The sequence below is a fragment of the Protopterus annectens genome, chromosome 4.part0 (assembly GCF_019279795.1).
Source record: "Protopterus annectens isolate FY-2018-M chromosome 4.part0, PAN1.0, whole genome shotgun sequence".
Lineage (NCBI taxonomy): Eukaryota > Metazoa > Chordata > Ceratodontiformes > Protopteridae > Protopterus > Protopterus annectens.
Genome location: NC_056733.1, coordinates 896,817,389 through 896,834,563, shown reverse-complemented (window position 1 = coordinate 896,834,563; position 17,175 = coordinate 896,817,389). Strand labels below are relative to the sequence as shown.

The 17,175-nt window shown below is 44.3% G+C and overlaps 1 protein-coding gene across 1 annotated transcript in view; it reads left to right on the top strand.

Moving 5' to 3' along the window:
* The first annotated feature begins 239 nt into the window (after positions 1 to 239).
* The window catches only part of LOC122800364 (radial spoke head 14 homolog), a 189,705-nt gene continuing 172,769 nt past the window's right edge, over positions 240 to 17,175 (top strand). Inside the window, exons 1-2 of the mRNA XM_044069813.1 lie at positions 240 to 288; positions 1,098 to 1,323. Coding sequence (XP_043925748.1) covers positions 240 to 288; positions 1,098 to 1,323 — 275 coding nt within the window. The remainder of the gene's footprint in view (positions 289 to 1,097; positions 1,324 to 17,175) is intronic.

The following is a 17,175-nucleotide window of genomic DNA, read 5'->3' as shown; positions in this document are numbered from 1 at the left end:
AGAGGGAAGGTTGGTCTTTATGATTATTAGGATTCTGGATGTCAAGGACTAGAATTTCAAATTGTGGGGGAATGTTTAGAGAAAACCACTTTATTAGTAAACAAAAAAAGGGAGATCTTCAAATTGTGAAAGAGTCAGTAGTAGAATATGTAAGAGGATAGTGTGAGCCATTAACTGCAAGTTTACAGCTGAGATTTGGATAGGCGTCTAGATTCAGCATTTTTTAAAGGACATTAATGATGGGGAAGGTGGATGTTTTGGTTTTGGGTGTCATTTTAGTGGGAGAAGGTAGTAGACAGTGGTGGGCATATTATTGTAAGAGTCTAATATACCTGCAGATCATGGGCCTTTGTAATATGAGGATGCTATATTATGAGTTATAGAGGTCAAAGACTCCTGAGAGTCAAAGATGAAATGGTTGGCATATCTATATCCATCTTGAAGTCATGAAAACAGTTTGGTAATGGTGAATTCTACATGTAAGATAAGAGATACACCCGGATACTTTTAATGTGGGTGGGTGAGATGGCATCCCCCATTCTGAGACAGCTGAACTGAGTCTTTGTAAAGTTCCAAACTGCATGGTTTGTTTGTACATATGCATGTAAGATAACAGATATGCCCAGGTACTTTTGATTTGGGCGAGTGAGATGGCATCCCCCATTCTGAGACAGCTGAACCGAGTCTTTGTAAAGTCCCAAAGTGCATGGTTTGTTTGTACATGTGCATGTAAGGTAACAGATATGCCCGGGTACTTTTAATGTGGGTGAGTGAGATGGCATCCCCATGCTGAGACAGCTGAACTGAGTCTTTGTAAAGTTCCAAACTGCATGTTTTTTTCCTGCATGCAGGATGAGATTATTAATACGGAACCAATGACAAAGTTCTTTAAATTGGTTTTGAATCTCTTGCTTGATTTTGCTCCCTTCTTTGAGAAGTACTTACTTGTGTTAGTTTTTAGTTTTCTCTTCATCTGCTTCAGTAGTTGTTATTCCACTTGTTACAGTTTCTGTCCACCACCCTTATTTTCCTTTTCGGTGTAAGAGGAGAAGATAACAGTGAATGTTTTGTTAAGACTCATTCCTTGTGTTTCACAGGTGCTGCTGGGGTTGTCGAGGCAGGTCTTGTCCCCACATTGGTAGAGAAGCTGAAGACTGAGCTGGAAGACATTGCAGAACTGATCCTGGACACACTTCATTTTTGTCTGCGAATTGACACCATACAAGCACTGAATGCTGGCGCTGTTAGCGTGCTGAAAGAGAAACTGTCACACACGTCTGTGTGTATCAGATGGAAGGCAGCCCGAGCAATGATGGGAATCAGGTAAGCAAGAACAGAACTGCATCTGAGCCCTCCAAATCTACTGGCTGATCTGCAGCTGTGTGATAGAGCCTCCAAACACACTGACTACTCTGCAGCTGTGTGAAATAGCCCTTCAAACCCACTGACTAATCTGCAGCTGTGTGATAGAGCATTCCAAACCCACTGACTAATCTGCACCTGTGTTATAGACCTCTTCAAACCCACTGATTGATCTGCTACTGTGTGATAGAGCCTTCCAACACCACTCGTTAATCTGCAGCTGTTTAATAGAGCATTCCAAACCCACTGACTAATCTGCAGCTGTGTTATAGAGCATTCCAAACCCACTGACTAATGTGCTGCTGTGTGATAGAGCCCTTCAAACCCACTGACTAATCTGCTGCTGTGTGATAGAGCATTCCAAACCCACTGACTAATCTGCTGCTGTGTGATAGAGCCCTTCAAACCCACTGACTAATCTGCTGCTGTGTTATAGAGCATTCCAAACCCACTGACTAATCTGCAGCTGTGTTATAGAGCATTCCAAACCCACTGACTAATCTGCAGCTGTGTTATAGAGCATTCCAAACCCACTGACTAATCTGCAGCTGTGTTATAGAGCATTCCAAACCCACTGACTAATCTGCTGCTGTGTGATAGAGCCCTTCAAACCCACTGACTAATCTGCTGCTGTGTGATAGAGCATTCCAAACCCACTGACTAATCTGCTGCTGTGTGATAGAGCCCTTCAAACCCACTGACTAATCTGCTGCTGTGTTATAGAGCATTCCAAACCCACTGACTAATCTGCAGCTGTGTTATAGAGCATTCCAAACCCTCTGACTAATCTGCTGCTGTGTGATAGAGCCCTCCAGAGCCACTGACTAAACTGCAGCTGTGTGACAGAGCTCTTCAAACCCACTGGTTAATCTGCAGCTGTGTGATAGAGCCCTCCAAACTCACTGACTAATGTGCAACTGTGTGATAGCGGCTTCCAAACCCACTGGCTAATCTGCATCTGAAAACCCACTGACTAATCTGCAGTTATGTGATAGAGCCCTCCAAACCCACTGACTAATCTGCAGCTGTGTGATAGAGCCCTTCAAACCCACTGACTAATCTGCAGCTGTGTGATAGCTTTCTGTTTCAGTTTAGTCCTAGTAAGCAGACACACTAGAGCAGTGGTAATTACTGCAATTACAGTTTGGTGCTGTCTTTCTATTTTATAATTCACTGCTGTTTTCCTTAAAGCAGATTCTTTCCATTATGGAACTAGCTATAGCCATACTAACAGTTATGTTAATTGAAAGAGAAAATGGTCTTAAAAAAGGAAAAATTATGTGGAGAGCAAGCCCCCATACCTCCTGCAGGACACGTTGCCCCTTCCCTGGCTACTTAATTAATATAATGATCTCTGGGTTCAGACAACCTCAGGGTAGTTTATAAGTTCCCTTATTTTGATGCTGTTTGCTGAATCCATATTGTGTTATTGCAGTTCAAGTTACAAGGGCCAGCTGAAGCCAACACATATCCTGAAACTAGAACAAATACCTTTTTTCTTTATCAAAGAAGTGGGTATGGCTGACATTAAACTCCTAGGTTCATAGGTTCATAGGTTCATACTAGGCTATCTGCCCTGGGGCATTTATAAGCTAGCCAGAGTGTGTTTGGCTTTCGCCACCCATTTTAAATTAATTTTGCTATGCCTTTTTTTGAGGTTAGTATACTGTGCCTCTGTCTAAAAGTGACACAGAAGTGATAGCCGGGGTAAACCTACAATCTCCCATCCACTCATCAAGATTCCTCTTGAAGAAAGTCAATGTGGGACTCTGCCTAACCTGGACTGGGATTTTATTCCAGAGTGAAGACTCTGGGTTATGAATCTGTCCCTCCAGCATGTCCTATTTATTTCAGTGCTGAGGTTCAAGTCTCTCCTCGATGGGATTTGGATTTTCTGAGGTGCAGCATGTCCATTAATTCCGGGTTGGACATGGCTTTATACGTCAGGCACAGATCGCCTCTGAGCAGGCGGTATGCCACTGAGTAGAGCTGGAGTTTCTTTAACCGGGCAGCATATGGCATCTGTTTGAGCCCTTTGATCCTCTTGGTGAGGTACTTTTGGGGTCTTTCCAGTTGCTGCAGGTGTCTGGTAAGGTACATCCCAAAAGGGGCATTGTACTCAATTATGGGCCTGATGAGGGATGAGTAAAGAGGTACGATGACCTCCCCTGATCTAGATGTGAATCCCTTCATGATTAGGTGGGCTATATAAAATGTTTTTCTAACCACTACACCTAAGAACCAGCACTACAACAGATTCCATATCTTTTTTTGCTTTTATTATTCCATGAGATGACAGAGATCTATACTACACAAAGTGACAGTGACTAGGAATAAGAGATCTCATATGTGTAGCACAACAGTTTCTAAGAAATGTAGTAGCAAGTTTAGGTTACTACTGCATCTGTACCTAAATGTAATCCATGTGAGGGGCAAAAGACAGAAAATGGGAGAGTTGTCTGAAATGTGTTGTATGTGGTAGCGGCACCGCCCTGTATCTTCAGTATGAGGGAGCTTGACCCCCACTACCTCTTACTACTAACTATAATTGTCCTTGAGGTTGCCAGACAGCATTTTCTCTATTCTTTTGCAACTTTGATTCACTGTACTGAATGTCTCTGATTTGAAAACTTGTGATGTTATGTTGTCCCCATCTTGCCTTTCGTCTTGCTGGTTTGGGGGTTCGGAGCAGATCCTTGGCTCTAACTCAGCCGTTTACTATAGCTGAAGAGCTTATACTGGCTGGAGGATAACCAATATCCAAACATGCCTAGCGATAGCTACCCAGATCTCGTTTGCCTCTTGCAGCATCGAGATTGCGACTACTGGCTCAGGCTAAGTATTTAGAGTTTTTTGTATTTTGCTGTCATCTTTACCAGGGTTTTACTAGTTTAATTACCTTGTTGGTGTATATATTAGTCCTCTTTTAGACTAACAACCTTCTGACCTTCCTCTGTTGTTGTTTTTTTGTTTTTTTGGGTTCTTCTTGGCCATCATTTTCTTAGGCCTTGTTTTCCCCTTGAGCCCGTTTAATTTAGAAGATCCATTTCTTCTTTCCTCAATATCTGTTGGAGTAGCCATTTAAGTTAGAGGCTCTCTTATTGGGGAAGTCACCATTTTACTTAGAGGCTTTCCCCGTTCTTCTTCTTTTTCCTAAAAAAAAAAAAAAAAAAAAGTTTTCCTTGTTGTTGGTAGTATTTGTAGTTGTGTATTGCTAGCTGTTACAACCTTATCTTTGCTGTTTGTGTTTTCCTACTTTATCCAGCATGTTCAAAGAGTCAAAACCCTCCGGCTTTAAGACGTGCGACTTGTGCTGCCAAAAATGTCCCTTACTGACAGGCACATGAGCTGTGTATACTGTTTAGAGGCTGTTCACCTGCAGGACTTATGCTCTATCTGTCATGCTTTCAGTTCCAGAGTCCTGCAGGAGAGAAAAAATAAACTGATTCTGCGTGGCCTTTTGAAGAACCTTCAGGATCCTTTGTCTGTGGTTCCTCAGCCAGCAAAACAGTCTGACAAATCTCCCAAACCATCCTCAATGGTTCTGATTTTGGAGCAACCCAAATCTGCTGTAAAATCTTCGGCTCTGTCAGTTCCCAGTGTCGGCTCCGACAAAGCTGTGTCTCTGGCGGCTCCATCAGTGACTTTGGAGCTGGTCCAGACTCATAAACGAACCAGCTCTCCCTCTTTGGAGCTGGTGCGCTCTGCTCCACAGTCTCCATTGTTGTAATCTGTGGCAGGCAGTCACCGGTCCTCCTCTCACTCCTCTCAGTTCTCCAGGCTTTTGGACCAGGATGTGGAGAGAGTGGTTAATAGGCTCCTCAAGTCACAGACACTTGCCAAATTGCTAACGAGCCCAGCCAATAAGGAATTGGCTCCTTCGGCCCATCCAGCTTCTTTATCAGTTCCTCCTCCGAATCTCTTGATCTCGGAGCCAGAGTGCATGGGTGTCATGGTGGTGGAACCATCGGCTCCAGTTACTTCTCCTTTATCGGTTCCAACTCCCGCTCCGATCTCCTCAATGTCTCAGTCCATCAAGGAATCTGGGCGCCGAAGCCCTCTCGACGGCTCTGAGGGGAGAAGTGGCATCGAACATTTGTCCGACTCTGCTTTCCCTCTCGGAGCTTCAGCGCTGGTGAGCTTGGCTCCCACATCAGCCTCGGAGCCGTCACTCTTGGTTCACAAGAGATTTCTGGGCTCTTCGGAGCCAGAGGCTCCTTCAGCTCAGGACCATGGTGCCTTTGAGGTGATGAAGAGCATGCTGTCCCCTGAGATTGCTCCACCCTCGGCTCCATCAGCTCCTTCTCCCTCGGTGCCTGTGCCTGCCTTTGACCCTCATCCTTCCTCCTTCTAAATTTATAACTGCCCCTGAAGACAAGTCCTTTCTTTCCAAAGGGGTTTGTGTTGATGCTATGATGGTGGCAGCAGCCACTAAGAAGGAACTTGCGGAACCTTCTTCATCTGTCCATTTGCCGAACAAGGAGTCCCATATGATGGACAGGTATGGGAAGCATATGTTCTCTTCAGCGACCTTTACACTCAGGTCGCTGAATTATTTGTCACACTTCATGTGACTTCAGAGGGATATTCCAAAAGAGTTAGGAGATACCCTGCAGGATCCTAAACCTGAGGGAGTTGTGAACAGGGAGACTTCCCAGCTTGTGACCTTGAGTTCAGTGGTTAACTCCTCCATGAGGCTCATTTCTTATGTGGCAGATGGAGCGAGTAGGGAAGCAGGTACCAGAGTTGCTTTGCGGAGACACTCCTGGATGCGACTTTGTCAATTTGGGGAACCCCTCAAGTCCTCCTTTACCAATACCCCTTTTGATGGTTCATCCTTGTTTGGGCCTCAGGTAAAAGATACTCTCACCAGGTGTGAAAAGTATGGCAAGACTCTCTCTGCTGTGGGAGTCCATTTTTCCATTCCATCTAGACCCTACCCTAAGGGTTAGAAGAGTGGGAAAATGTGGTTTCCAAAATCACAGGGAGCTTCGCCTGACACACGTGGTGAATTTTCCCCCAGGGGCAGAGGGGGAAACAATAAAGGAAGATGCCGGCCTCTCAGCAGGGGGGGTCCGCAACAGCAGGGCAACAGAGATCCGTTCTCTGCTAGGCCCTTCCAGCATTCCTGAAGGGAGGCCCGACTGTCTGCCTCCAGAGGCAGTCGGGGGCAGTGTATCATTGTACCCAACAGCCTGGCAAACTATTACGAAAGATGCATGGGTACTGTCAATAATACCCAGGGTTTACAAAATTCCCTTTTCCCAGTTACCCCCCTCAAGAACAAAACGGTCAATCCCAGATGTTCCACCCAGTCTTTGGGATCAAGCAAACCTGGAAGTACAAAGGTTGCTAGCAAAAAGAGCCATCCAAGAAGTTCCCGCCGATCAAATCGAATCCGGAACTTACTCAAGGTTCTTTTTAGTTCCAAAAAAGACAGGGGACCGGAGACCCATCTTGGTTCTCAGCAAGCTAAACAAATCAGTAAAAAAAGCGAAGTTCCGGATGGTAACACTGCAGTCCATTCTTCCCTTTTTGGGTCAGGACAACTGGATGTGCTCCATCGATATCCAGGATGCGTACTACCACATAAAAATAGAGAGGTGATCCTGGAGATTCCTACGCTTTCAGCTGGGAGCCAGTCATTATCAATTCATAGCTCTGTCCTTTGGTCTCACCACAGCCCCCAGGGTGTTCACCAAGTGTATGGCAATGGTCACGGCTCACCTGAGATGTTTAGGATTCCAGGTGTTTCCATAGCTAGACAACTGGCTCCTCACTGCTACCACCGAGCATCAACTGATCAAAGCACGGGACTACACAATTCAAACCTATTCCCAGCTAGGCATCACCATAAACTACAAAAAGTCTGCCTTGTTGCCTTGTCAGTGTATTACCTTCATAGGGGCAGACTTAGATACAAAAGCCATGATAGCAAAGCTGCCTCAAGACAGGGTGTCAACCATTCGTCAGCAAGTTTCATTCCTCATGAAAAAGAAGAGAGTTCAGGCAAGAGAGGTATTAAACCCAAATCTGCTGAAAGTCCTGGGCTCAATGGCTGCAGCAATTACTCTAGTCCCTATGGCTCGCTTCCACATGAGAATTCTGCAGTGGCTTCTTTTCGCTCAGTGGTCGTTCCAGGATTTACCAATGTCACATATGATCTCGATCACGGAATCCTGCAAAAAACTTCGTATGGTGGCTTGTCTCCCCCCAGGTGACTCTGGGCAGACCCTTTCTAGACCCCCATCCACTAGCCACAGTGACCATGGACATCTCCCAGATTGGGTGGGGGGCATTATCTGGGATAGACTGTCCAAGGAATGTGCAGCCACACGAGTACCACTTGCACATCAATGTTCTAGAGATGACAGCGGTACTTCTGACGTTGCAAGCACTTCAGGGCTCTCTACCTACCGGAACTATTGCAATTCAGACAGACAATGTGTCAGTGGTATGGTACATCAACAAACATGGCGGGACAAGGTCTTACCGCTTGTGTTGGGAGGCCCTTTGATTATGGCAATGGGTGATGTCTTCCCAACGTTTTCTGATTGCGACACATATTCACGGGAAATCCTACATGATAGAGGACAGGCTCAGCAGGGCTATCCTCATGCCTCACAAGTGGTCCCTGAAGCAAGAAGTTGTGGACTTGATTTTTTGCAAATGGGGCCAGCCATGCTGCGATCTTTTTGCCACTCCTCTCAACAACAAATGCAGCAGCTATTTTGCTTTAGTCCCCCCGCCGGGACAGTCACCCAGGGATGCACTTGTTCATTATTGGCCCCCGGGACTACTCTATGCTTTAACACCTTTTCCTGTAATCCCCAAGGTACTTCAGAAAGCAAAGTCGTTGGGTTGCAAGCTCATCCTCATTGCTCCTTACTGGCCTCATTAGATATGGTTCCCGTTTCTCTGCCATCAACTACAAGTGGAGCCTTGGATCCTGGACCCAGTTCTGGACCTCCTGATGCATCAGTTGGGATGCTCCACCCCTCCCTCCAAACTCTCAAGCTTACAGCTTGGTTTCTCCACTTCCAGTTTTAGCCAGGCTCCCCAACATTTCCCCAGCAGTACAGCACATCCTGGTGTCTTCTCACAAGCCCACTGCCAGAAAGATTTACGCTAGAAAATGGAAGAGGTTCTCTTATTGGGAAAAGAAAAATTATATTGATCCCTTCACTGCTCCTGTTCCCAAGATTCTTGTTTTCCTGGCCAAAATGTTCGAATGAGGGGCAGCTGCAGCTACCATTAGGGTCCAACTGGCTGCCATCTCTAATTTTCATGTGGGAGAGTTAGGCTCAAATATCATGTCCCATAAGCTGTGCAAAGCATTCTTATGAGGTATAACCCTTTTACGGCCCCCGGTAAGAGAACCCCCCACCCCCACCCCAGAACCTAAGCTTTGTTCTTCCTGGCTGAGTTTCCTGGCTGAGTTTCCTGTTGACATACCAGGTTAGTTGACCATGCCTTGCTTTTCCTTTTTCCTTCCTAACCTTTGAATGTGGATTGTTCCTTTATACACAAGGTTTCCTTATTTGTACAAGATTAGTAAAATTTGCATTTTACTATTATTGTCTAGTGTGGGCTATCACAAACGAGATCTGGGTAGCTACCGCTAGGCATGTTGGGATAGGGGTTAGCCTCGAGCCAGTATAAGCTTTCGAGTTATAGTAAATGGCCGAGTCGGAGCCGAGGATCGGCTTCGAACCTCCCAACCAGCAAGAAGGAAGGCGAGATGAAGGACAACAAACATGGAACGTTATGGTAGGTACATAACTTCTTTTTTTGGAAAAAGCTATGCATAGTGCCATAGTGTTTGAAGGCACATTCACATTTGTGCAAGGTCCCCTGATATTAACTAATCCCATGTAACATCCTAAATGTATTCACAGTGTAGTAAGGTTTATTTATATTCGTACTCAGCCTGTTCCAGTACTGACCATTGCTCTTACTACATTCTGCTGTCCTTTCGTCTCTTAGCCTGCTGCTGTCCCATCCAACTAACCACATTTCCAGTCACTTATGGTCACAATACACAGTGTGGCAGTAACCAAAAGCCCTGCATAAAATGGAGAATTAATCACAACAAGCAGCAACTCGTTATCAAACGGTGTAAGAGATGGCATTAGAATAATCTTATTTGTAGTTTATGTCTTGTATCAGGAGTATTCTGACAAAATGAAAAATTAATTAAGCAGGCTTAGAATGAAAGTTACTGGGGAAAAGCTTAAGTAGCCTATAATGCTAGATATTGAAAACTAAGTACATTCTTCTTTTAGAATCCTTTGACAAAATAAGCAACCTGTAAATGAAAATGGTCGGTAGGCTGAAGTACAAATGGATTTGACCATATATTATGGGAGAACAAGCAGGCAAGTGACTGGTGTAAGACATATGTTAACTGTGCACCACAGTTATACGTGATATACAGCACATATATCCCAAATCACCTGCAAATTCAGTGGTCCACAACTAGAAAGATGATCATAGGTTCACTAATGGTAAACTCTGGGAATTGAACCCAGGGCCTTCTGCGTGCAAAGGAAATGAAATAACCACTATACCACATTTTTTGTTTGTCTACTGGCAGTACATGAGCATTGCACTGAAGACATATATAAGCTCTGATAAAATGGAGGTTGCAGACCATCCAAGTCCTCCAAATGCATGGCCAGTAAATATACTGCTTGTGTTTCAGAAATTATCATCATCATAAAAAAAATATAGATTATATAAAGTACAAAAACTACTTTCTTTATCAAATCTTCCAGAACTGTCACTGAACTCAGCTTGGTCTCTGTGGCTGAAAGCAATTGTAAGCTAGTCTGTGATTACACTAGACCATTGAAAATGTGCTCTTTTTTTTGCCCAGTTGTTTTATTCTGGTTAATAAATGGAAATGCATAAGCAAATAAATAAATAAATGAAAGCCATTGCTGTCAGCACAGGCTATACTAACCAAGGAGTGAAAGGTGAGTGAATATGTGGTCGGCAGTGTTGAAGCTGCTTGTTCAAGGATATATGTATCTGGTATACAGTATGAGAGAGAAGCAGGAAGCAGAGAGAGAATTGGTACCTTAGTTAATACTCACTACTATTTAGCTAGTAAGTGGGGGTAGTGAGACACAAATATCTTTAGTGGGAGAGAAAAAAGTGCAAAATAGACCTAGCTGCTGCCAAAGGCTGTAATAAAGGTGTGAGAGGAAGAGGGAGACTGTAAAGTGGTGGTTGGTATAATGGTTAAGGTGATTACCTCAAAGACACAAGATACAGGGTTTGATTCTAACATTTGGAAGGGAAATTGCTTAGGCTTAAAATGGCCCACAAGGGCAGCTAGCCTAGTACTTACCTATGACTATAATGGCAAAATAAACATTTGAAAGATGTATGTATAGAACATGGCATGAGGGGAGGAGAGTGTATTAGTACACCTGATATTAGCTAGTAGTATTGTGGTAATAACATGGGAGGGAGAAAGCTTGTAATATTGTACTTACACTAACCAACTGCAATAATTACGAAGGGTGGGAGACAGAGCCTTTGTTGGCATTAAAATGTGTATTAACAAAAGTGTCACAGGAAGAGGGAAACATACAGCTAGTAAGGTGAAGAAGGTCGATTCTAGATGTATAGTTTGTATAAATGTATATGATAGTTAAATATAGCTAGTAGGGTGAAGAAGGTCAATTCTAGATGTATAGTTTGTATAAATTGGTATGACGGTTACATATAGCTAGTAGGGTGAAGAAGGTCGTTTCTAGATGTATAGTTTGTATAAATGTATATGACGGTTACATATAGCTAGTAGGGTGAAGAAGGTCGATTCTAGATGTATAGTTTGTATAAATGTGTATGACGGTTACATATAGCTAGTAGGGTGAAGAAGGTTGATTCTAGATGTATAGTTTGTATAAATGTGTATGATGGTTACATATAGCTAGTAGGGTGAAGAAGGTCGATTATAGATGTATAGTTTGTATAAATGTGTATGATGGTTACATATAGCTAGTAGGGTGAAGAAGGTCGATTCTAGATGTTCATAGGTTTCATAGGTAGGTTCATAGGTAGGTACTAGGCTATTGGCCCTAGGGCCCATACAAGCCTAGCCAAAAAATGTACCCTGGCTTTCACCACCCAAGAAAATTATTTTCCTGTGCCCCTGTCGAGCAGAGCCACAGAAGTGATCCCCGGGGTGAATTTCCCATTTCCCATCTAATCATCAAGTTTTTTCTTGAAGAGTGCTAATGAGGAGCTCTGTTTTACATAGATAGGTAGTCTGTTCCAGAGTATGGGAAGTCTCTGGCCCATACAAGCCTAGCCAAAAAATGTACCCTGGCTTTCGCCACCCAAGAAAATTATTTTCCTGTGCCCCTGTCGAGCAGAGCCACAGAAGTGATCCCCGGGGTGAATTTCCCATTTCCCATCCAATCATCACAATTTTTCTTGAAGAGTGCTAATGAGGAGCTCTGTTTGACATAGGTAGTCTGTTCCAGAGTATGGGAAGTCTCTGGGACAGGAATCTATCCCTCCAGCATGTTCTGTTTATTGTGGTGACAAGGTTTAGGTCCCTAGAGCGTGTAGCTCGGAGGGATTGGGATTTCTTTAAGTGGAGCATGTCCAACAGCTCTGAGTTTGACATAGCTTTGTATGTTAGGCAGAGATCACCTCTGAGTAGGCGATATGCGAAGGAGTAAAGCTGTAGTTTTTTTAGACGGTCTGCATAGGGCATCTGTTTGAGGCCAGTAATCCTCTTTGTGAGGTATTTCTGTGCTCTTTCCAGTTGTTGTAGATGTCTTGTGAGGTACATACCAAAAGGGGCATTGTACTCTATAATGAGTCTAATGAGTGATGAGTAGAGGGGAACAATGACCTCTTTTTTTCTGGATGAGAATCCTTTTGTGATGAGGTGAGCCACGTAGAAGGATTTCCTGACCACTATGGCGATGTGATTATAGGTTCATAGGTTCATACTAGGCTATCTGCCCTGGGGCAATTATAAGCCTAGCCCGATTCTGTATGGCTTACGCCACCCCTTGATTTGAGTATACTGTGCCCTTTTTAAGGTTTAGTTTACTGTGCCTCTGTCTAATAGTGACACGGGAGTAATCCCTGGGACAAACCTACGATCCCCATCCACTTATCGAGATTCTTCTTGAAGAGATTCAGTGAGGTGCTCTGCCTCACATGAACTGGAATTCTATTCGAGAGCGAAGGGAGCCTCTGGGTTATGAACCTGTCCCTCCAGCAAGTTCTATTTATTTCTGTGCTGAGGTTCAAGTCCCTCGGACGTGTGGCTCTAAGGGATTTAGATTTACTGAGGTGGAGCATGTCCATTAATTCTGGATTTGACATAGCTTTGTATGTCAGGCATAGATCGCCTCGAAGTAGGCGGTATGCAACTGAGTAGAGCTGGAGTTTTTTAACCGAGCAGCATATGGCATCTGTTTGAGACCCTTGATCCTCTTGGTGAGATACTTTTGGGGTCTTTCTAATTGCTGCAGGTGTCGGGTAAGGTACATCCCAAAAGGGGCATTGTATTCTATGATGGGCCTGATGAGGGATGAATAAAGAGGCACGATTACCTCTCTTGATCTACATGTGAAACCCTTCGTGATGAGGTGGGCTATGTAGAAGGTCTTTCTAACCACTTTGGCAATGTGGTTTTCAAAGGAGAGATTGCTATCAACTTGGGTCCCCAGGTCCCTAATAACTTTCTCTGTACTAAATGGGTTTCCGCCTATGTGGTAATTTGTGGGCACATTGTTTTTGCCAAAGGGTATGACTATACATTTTTTGGCATTTAGCTTTAAACCATGGCGCTGGCACCAGTTATCTGTCTCTGTGAGACCTTTTTGAAGGATGTTTGTGTCAGCTGGAGAGTTGATTATGGCACCCAGTTTGCAGTCGTCTTGCGAACTTGGTGAGCCATAGTCCTCCCACGTTTGCCTGTACCTTGGAAAAGTATATACCGAACAAGAGTGGTCCCAGGACAGAACCCTGTGGGACGCCACTTGTGACCGGTTTCGAGTCTGACATGGCTCCAGCAACTCTCACTCTGTGGGTTCTGTCTTTGAGCCAGTTTGCGACCCATCTTGTGACATAGGGGTTTATATTTAAGCTGGATAGCTTATCGATGATGCCCGAGTGGGGTATTGTGTCAAATGTCTTTGCAAGGTCCAGATAGGCTGTGTGGACTACCTTCCCTTCATCTATGGCTTTGGTGACTGTTTCAAAGAAGTCAACCAGGTTCAAAAGGCAGGATCTGCCCTTGACAAAGCCGAACTGGGTAGGATCTAGTGTCTGTAGGTCCCCGATGTCTTTGTTTATGAGCTCCATGATGATCCTCTCCATAGCCTTGCAGACTAAGCTAGTCAGGCTTATGGGGCGATAGTTTCCAGGGTCCGTAGAGGCTCCACCTTTGTGGAGTGGGACCACTGTTGCTGTCGCCATTCTGTGGGCACATATTCTGTAGTGAGGCTGAGATTGTATAGCTGTTTTATTTGAGGGATTAGTTCCTCTTGTAGTTCATGTAGGTCGCAACCTGGGACGCCATCTGGTCCAATGGAAGCAGTGTTTTTTGCTTTGGAGAGGGAAGCCTTCACCTGAGCATCTGAGATGTTTGGGAGGGAGCCCTCTGCCGGGATAGATTCTTGCTCCTTTTGTGGGGGGGGGGGGTGGCGAAGTTTGCACTGAACATGTCTGCCAGGATATTGGCGATGTCTGTGGGTTCAGTGTATTTTTTGTCATTTAGAATCAACTCAGAACAAGTCTGGGAGTTGCATCCCAGGTTTCTAACATAACTGAAAAAAGCCTTATGATTGTCTTTGGTGTCTTGTGCAATTTTTCTCTCGAAGCTGGCCTTGGAGGATTTTATGAGGGATCGTAATTTTTTGCTAGTACTGATCAGAGATGTCTTCCCTATTAGGGATTTTGCTCTATCATGTAGTAGCTTCCTCCTTCTGTTGTACAGTTTATTTATGGCAGGGGTCCACCAGACTGGACGCCTGCCTTTCGATGATTGAGTCTTGGTTTTGTTTGGGATAGCATGATCCATGCATTCCTGGAGATGTCTGTAGAATGCATTTATATAGGATTCTGCAGTTTGGGCTGAAGTTTCCAGTGGCCCTGGGGCCTTGAAGGATTCCACTTTGGTTTTGAGAAGTGAGAAGTTCGCTTTTGAGAAGTTTTTCACTGTGGTTTTCTGGGTTGGGGGTGGGGTCGGAATGTGGACATCCAGTGAAATTAATTTATGGTCTGATCTTACCAATGAGGGATATACTTCTGGTGGGGAGTATAGAGTCCCCATGTTGGTAATGATCAGGTCTAGTATGTTGTCCCCTCTTGTGGGAGAGGTGACTAGTTGTTCTATAGCATTTGAGTTTATAATTTCCAGGAATCTTTGGGCTAAGGTGCTGGGGCTTGAGTAGTGCTCCCAGTCAATGTTTGGGTAGTTGAAGTCGCCCAATACAATGGTGTTCGGAGAGATCTTCATGTTCTCCAATGTTTTCAGGAAGGCCGAATGGGATACCTGACTTTGAGAGGGTGGTCTGTAGGATGCTATAAACTGAAAAGCAGTCTTGCCCACTGTTAGTTGCACATGGATGGTCTCAGATACTTTGTGCGATGCCACTAACCTGGAGGTGTGGATATCCTTGATAAATATGGAAACTCCCCCTCCTTTTGTGGTTCGGTCCGGGTTTTGGGGCCGAAAAGCATGATACGAGGTATAGCCTGGTAGTGCTGGGGTGCTCTCTGGAGCCTTGAACCAGGTTTCTGTCACTGCACAGATATTGATGTTCTCCATATTGAGGAGAGCTTCGAGTTAAGACTTCTGGCGTTTAGCAGCATTACCCTTAGTTTCTTGTTCCTTGTGCTGTCTATGGGGGTGGGTTTGACTTTTGAGCCTTGCCTAAAAAAGGCACTATGGGGTGGCAAGAGCCTTTGCCAATATCCGAAAGCCCAGTGGTGAGAGGTGCAAGCTGTCCCTAGCGAAGCAACGTGGCTTGTCGAGCATGTCATCCCAGGCTGACAGACACTGGATCCCCTTTGAATGACACCAACATTTTAGCCAATTGTTAAAATCGATCATTTTGTCTTTGTACTGTGGCATCATTCTAGGTGAGGGTAAGATGCTGCTCAAGGTCAGGGTCATACCAGCCTGGGCTACATGATCAGAGAGCTCCTCTATGTCTCTTTTCATGTAGTCTAGGGAGGTACGTCTCAGGTCATTCACACCAGCATGTACAATGACTGAGTCATATTTGTATTTGCTTTGGAGTGACCTGAGTGCTTGCGTTATGTGTCGGATCCTAGCACCCGACAGGCAGCTCACCGTGACCTTCTCTTTATTCAGCCTGGTGGCGGGACGTCAGTGTGTCTGACAATAGAGTCACCTATAACAAGAGTATCAGGTGTGTTATTCAGCCTTAAGGGCTGTGGCTGCTTGGCACACTGACTTTGTGGGTTATGTGTTGTGTGTGTTTTGTTTTGAGGTAGCGTTTGCTTGGATGTCTTCTTTGGAGGTCTCTGTTGCTTAGGTAGATTTTTATTTAGAGCCTCCAGTATGTTTTTGTGTATTTATGTGTTTGGTTCGCTGATGTGGTGGGACTATGTGATACTGGAATTGTGTTGTGTGAGGTTACCTTCTCCTCCTGACTGGTTACACCAGTTTTGAGATGAGAGAGCTCAGCCTCCAGTTTGGCTAAATAGTTGCATCTCTCACATATATTTGAACCTGTTTGGAGGAGGAGAGGGTTGTCCGTGTACATGAGACAGTTGTAACATTGCCTCAAAATTCCCAGATTCACCAGCTGGACTGGAGATGAAACCATTGACTGACCTTTGGACATGCTAGAGTAACAGGGAAACTGAATTTAAGATGGACCAATAGAGGATGGGGTAATCGTAGAGAGTATAAGAGTAAGTAGTGCTTATGGTTTAATAGTGCTAACTTGTAGGATTACTTAATTGGACCAGTGAAGGGCCTTAGAATGAGAATATGGTGTTTAAATTGAGAGATAGAGCAGTTCTAAGGGAAAAAGTGAAGAGCAGACTTTGTGGAGCCAGGAATAGTTTAAACCCAATTAGGCGGCGCTGCCCGTTGTTGCGCTATGCTCAAAAATGTGCAAAACCGTGCAAAAGAGGGTTTTAAGAGAGGAAGATGAAGGAGTTTTGGAATTGACCCAAAATGGCCAATAAAACTACAGTTTCAAGTCAGTAACCACTCCCACAGGGCAGGCAGGCTGCTCAATGTTTTTCACTGCCACTGATCAACAGAGAAACTTTCCTTTAGCCCAAGCAAAAAATGGCCTCACAGAAACTTACAAACAGTTCAAGAACAGCAAGCCTGTAACTGAACTTTTTTAAATCTCAGAAAAGTGGGGAAAAAGCAAGATTGTTTTTGTTTTTGTTTTTCAGAGATAGCAGAGGTTAACAAGTATCAACAAGTTATAACAGTGCAGTAAATGACCCCACACAAGAGTGCTAGGCCAAAGACAGATAAAATGCAAGTTTTGAGAAAAAAACGATTTTAAAAATAAGTGCAAACAGGAAATTCAGTAAACAGCTCTAGGTTGTGCTCTAAATAGAGTTACTAATGCAGAAATCAAATTTAACAAGCCAGAAAATGCTCAAAATAGGCGGCTATGCAGAAAAACTTAGCAAATAAACAGAGGAAAAATACTTAAAGTCTCAAAAGTGGCTCCTTTCTTCTCTCAGCGTTTTCTCCTCTTGTTGGGTGCTTCACCAACAGCCAACAAGCCTGAAAAGACGCCAAAACCACGAGGCAACCAGGTTTTAAGAGAGGAA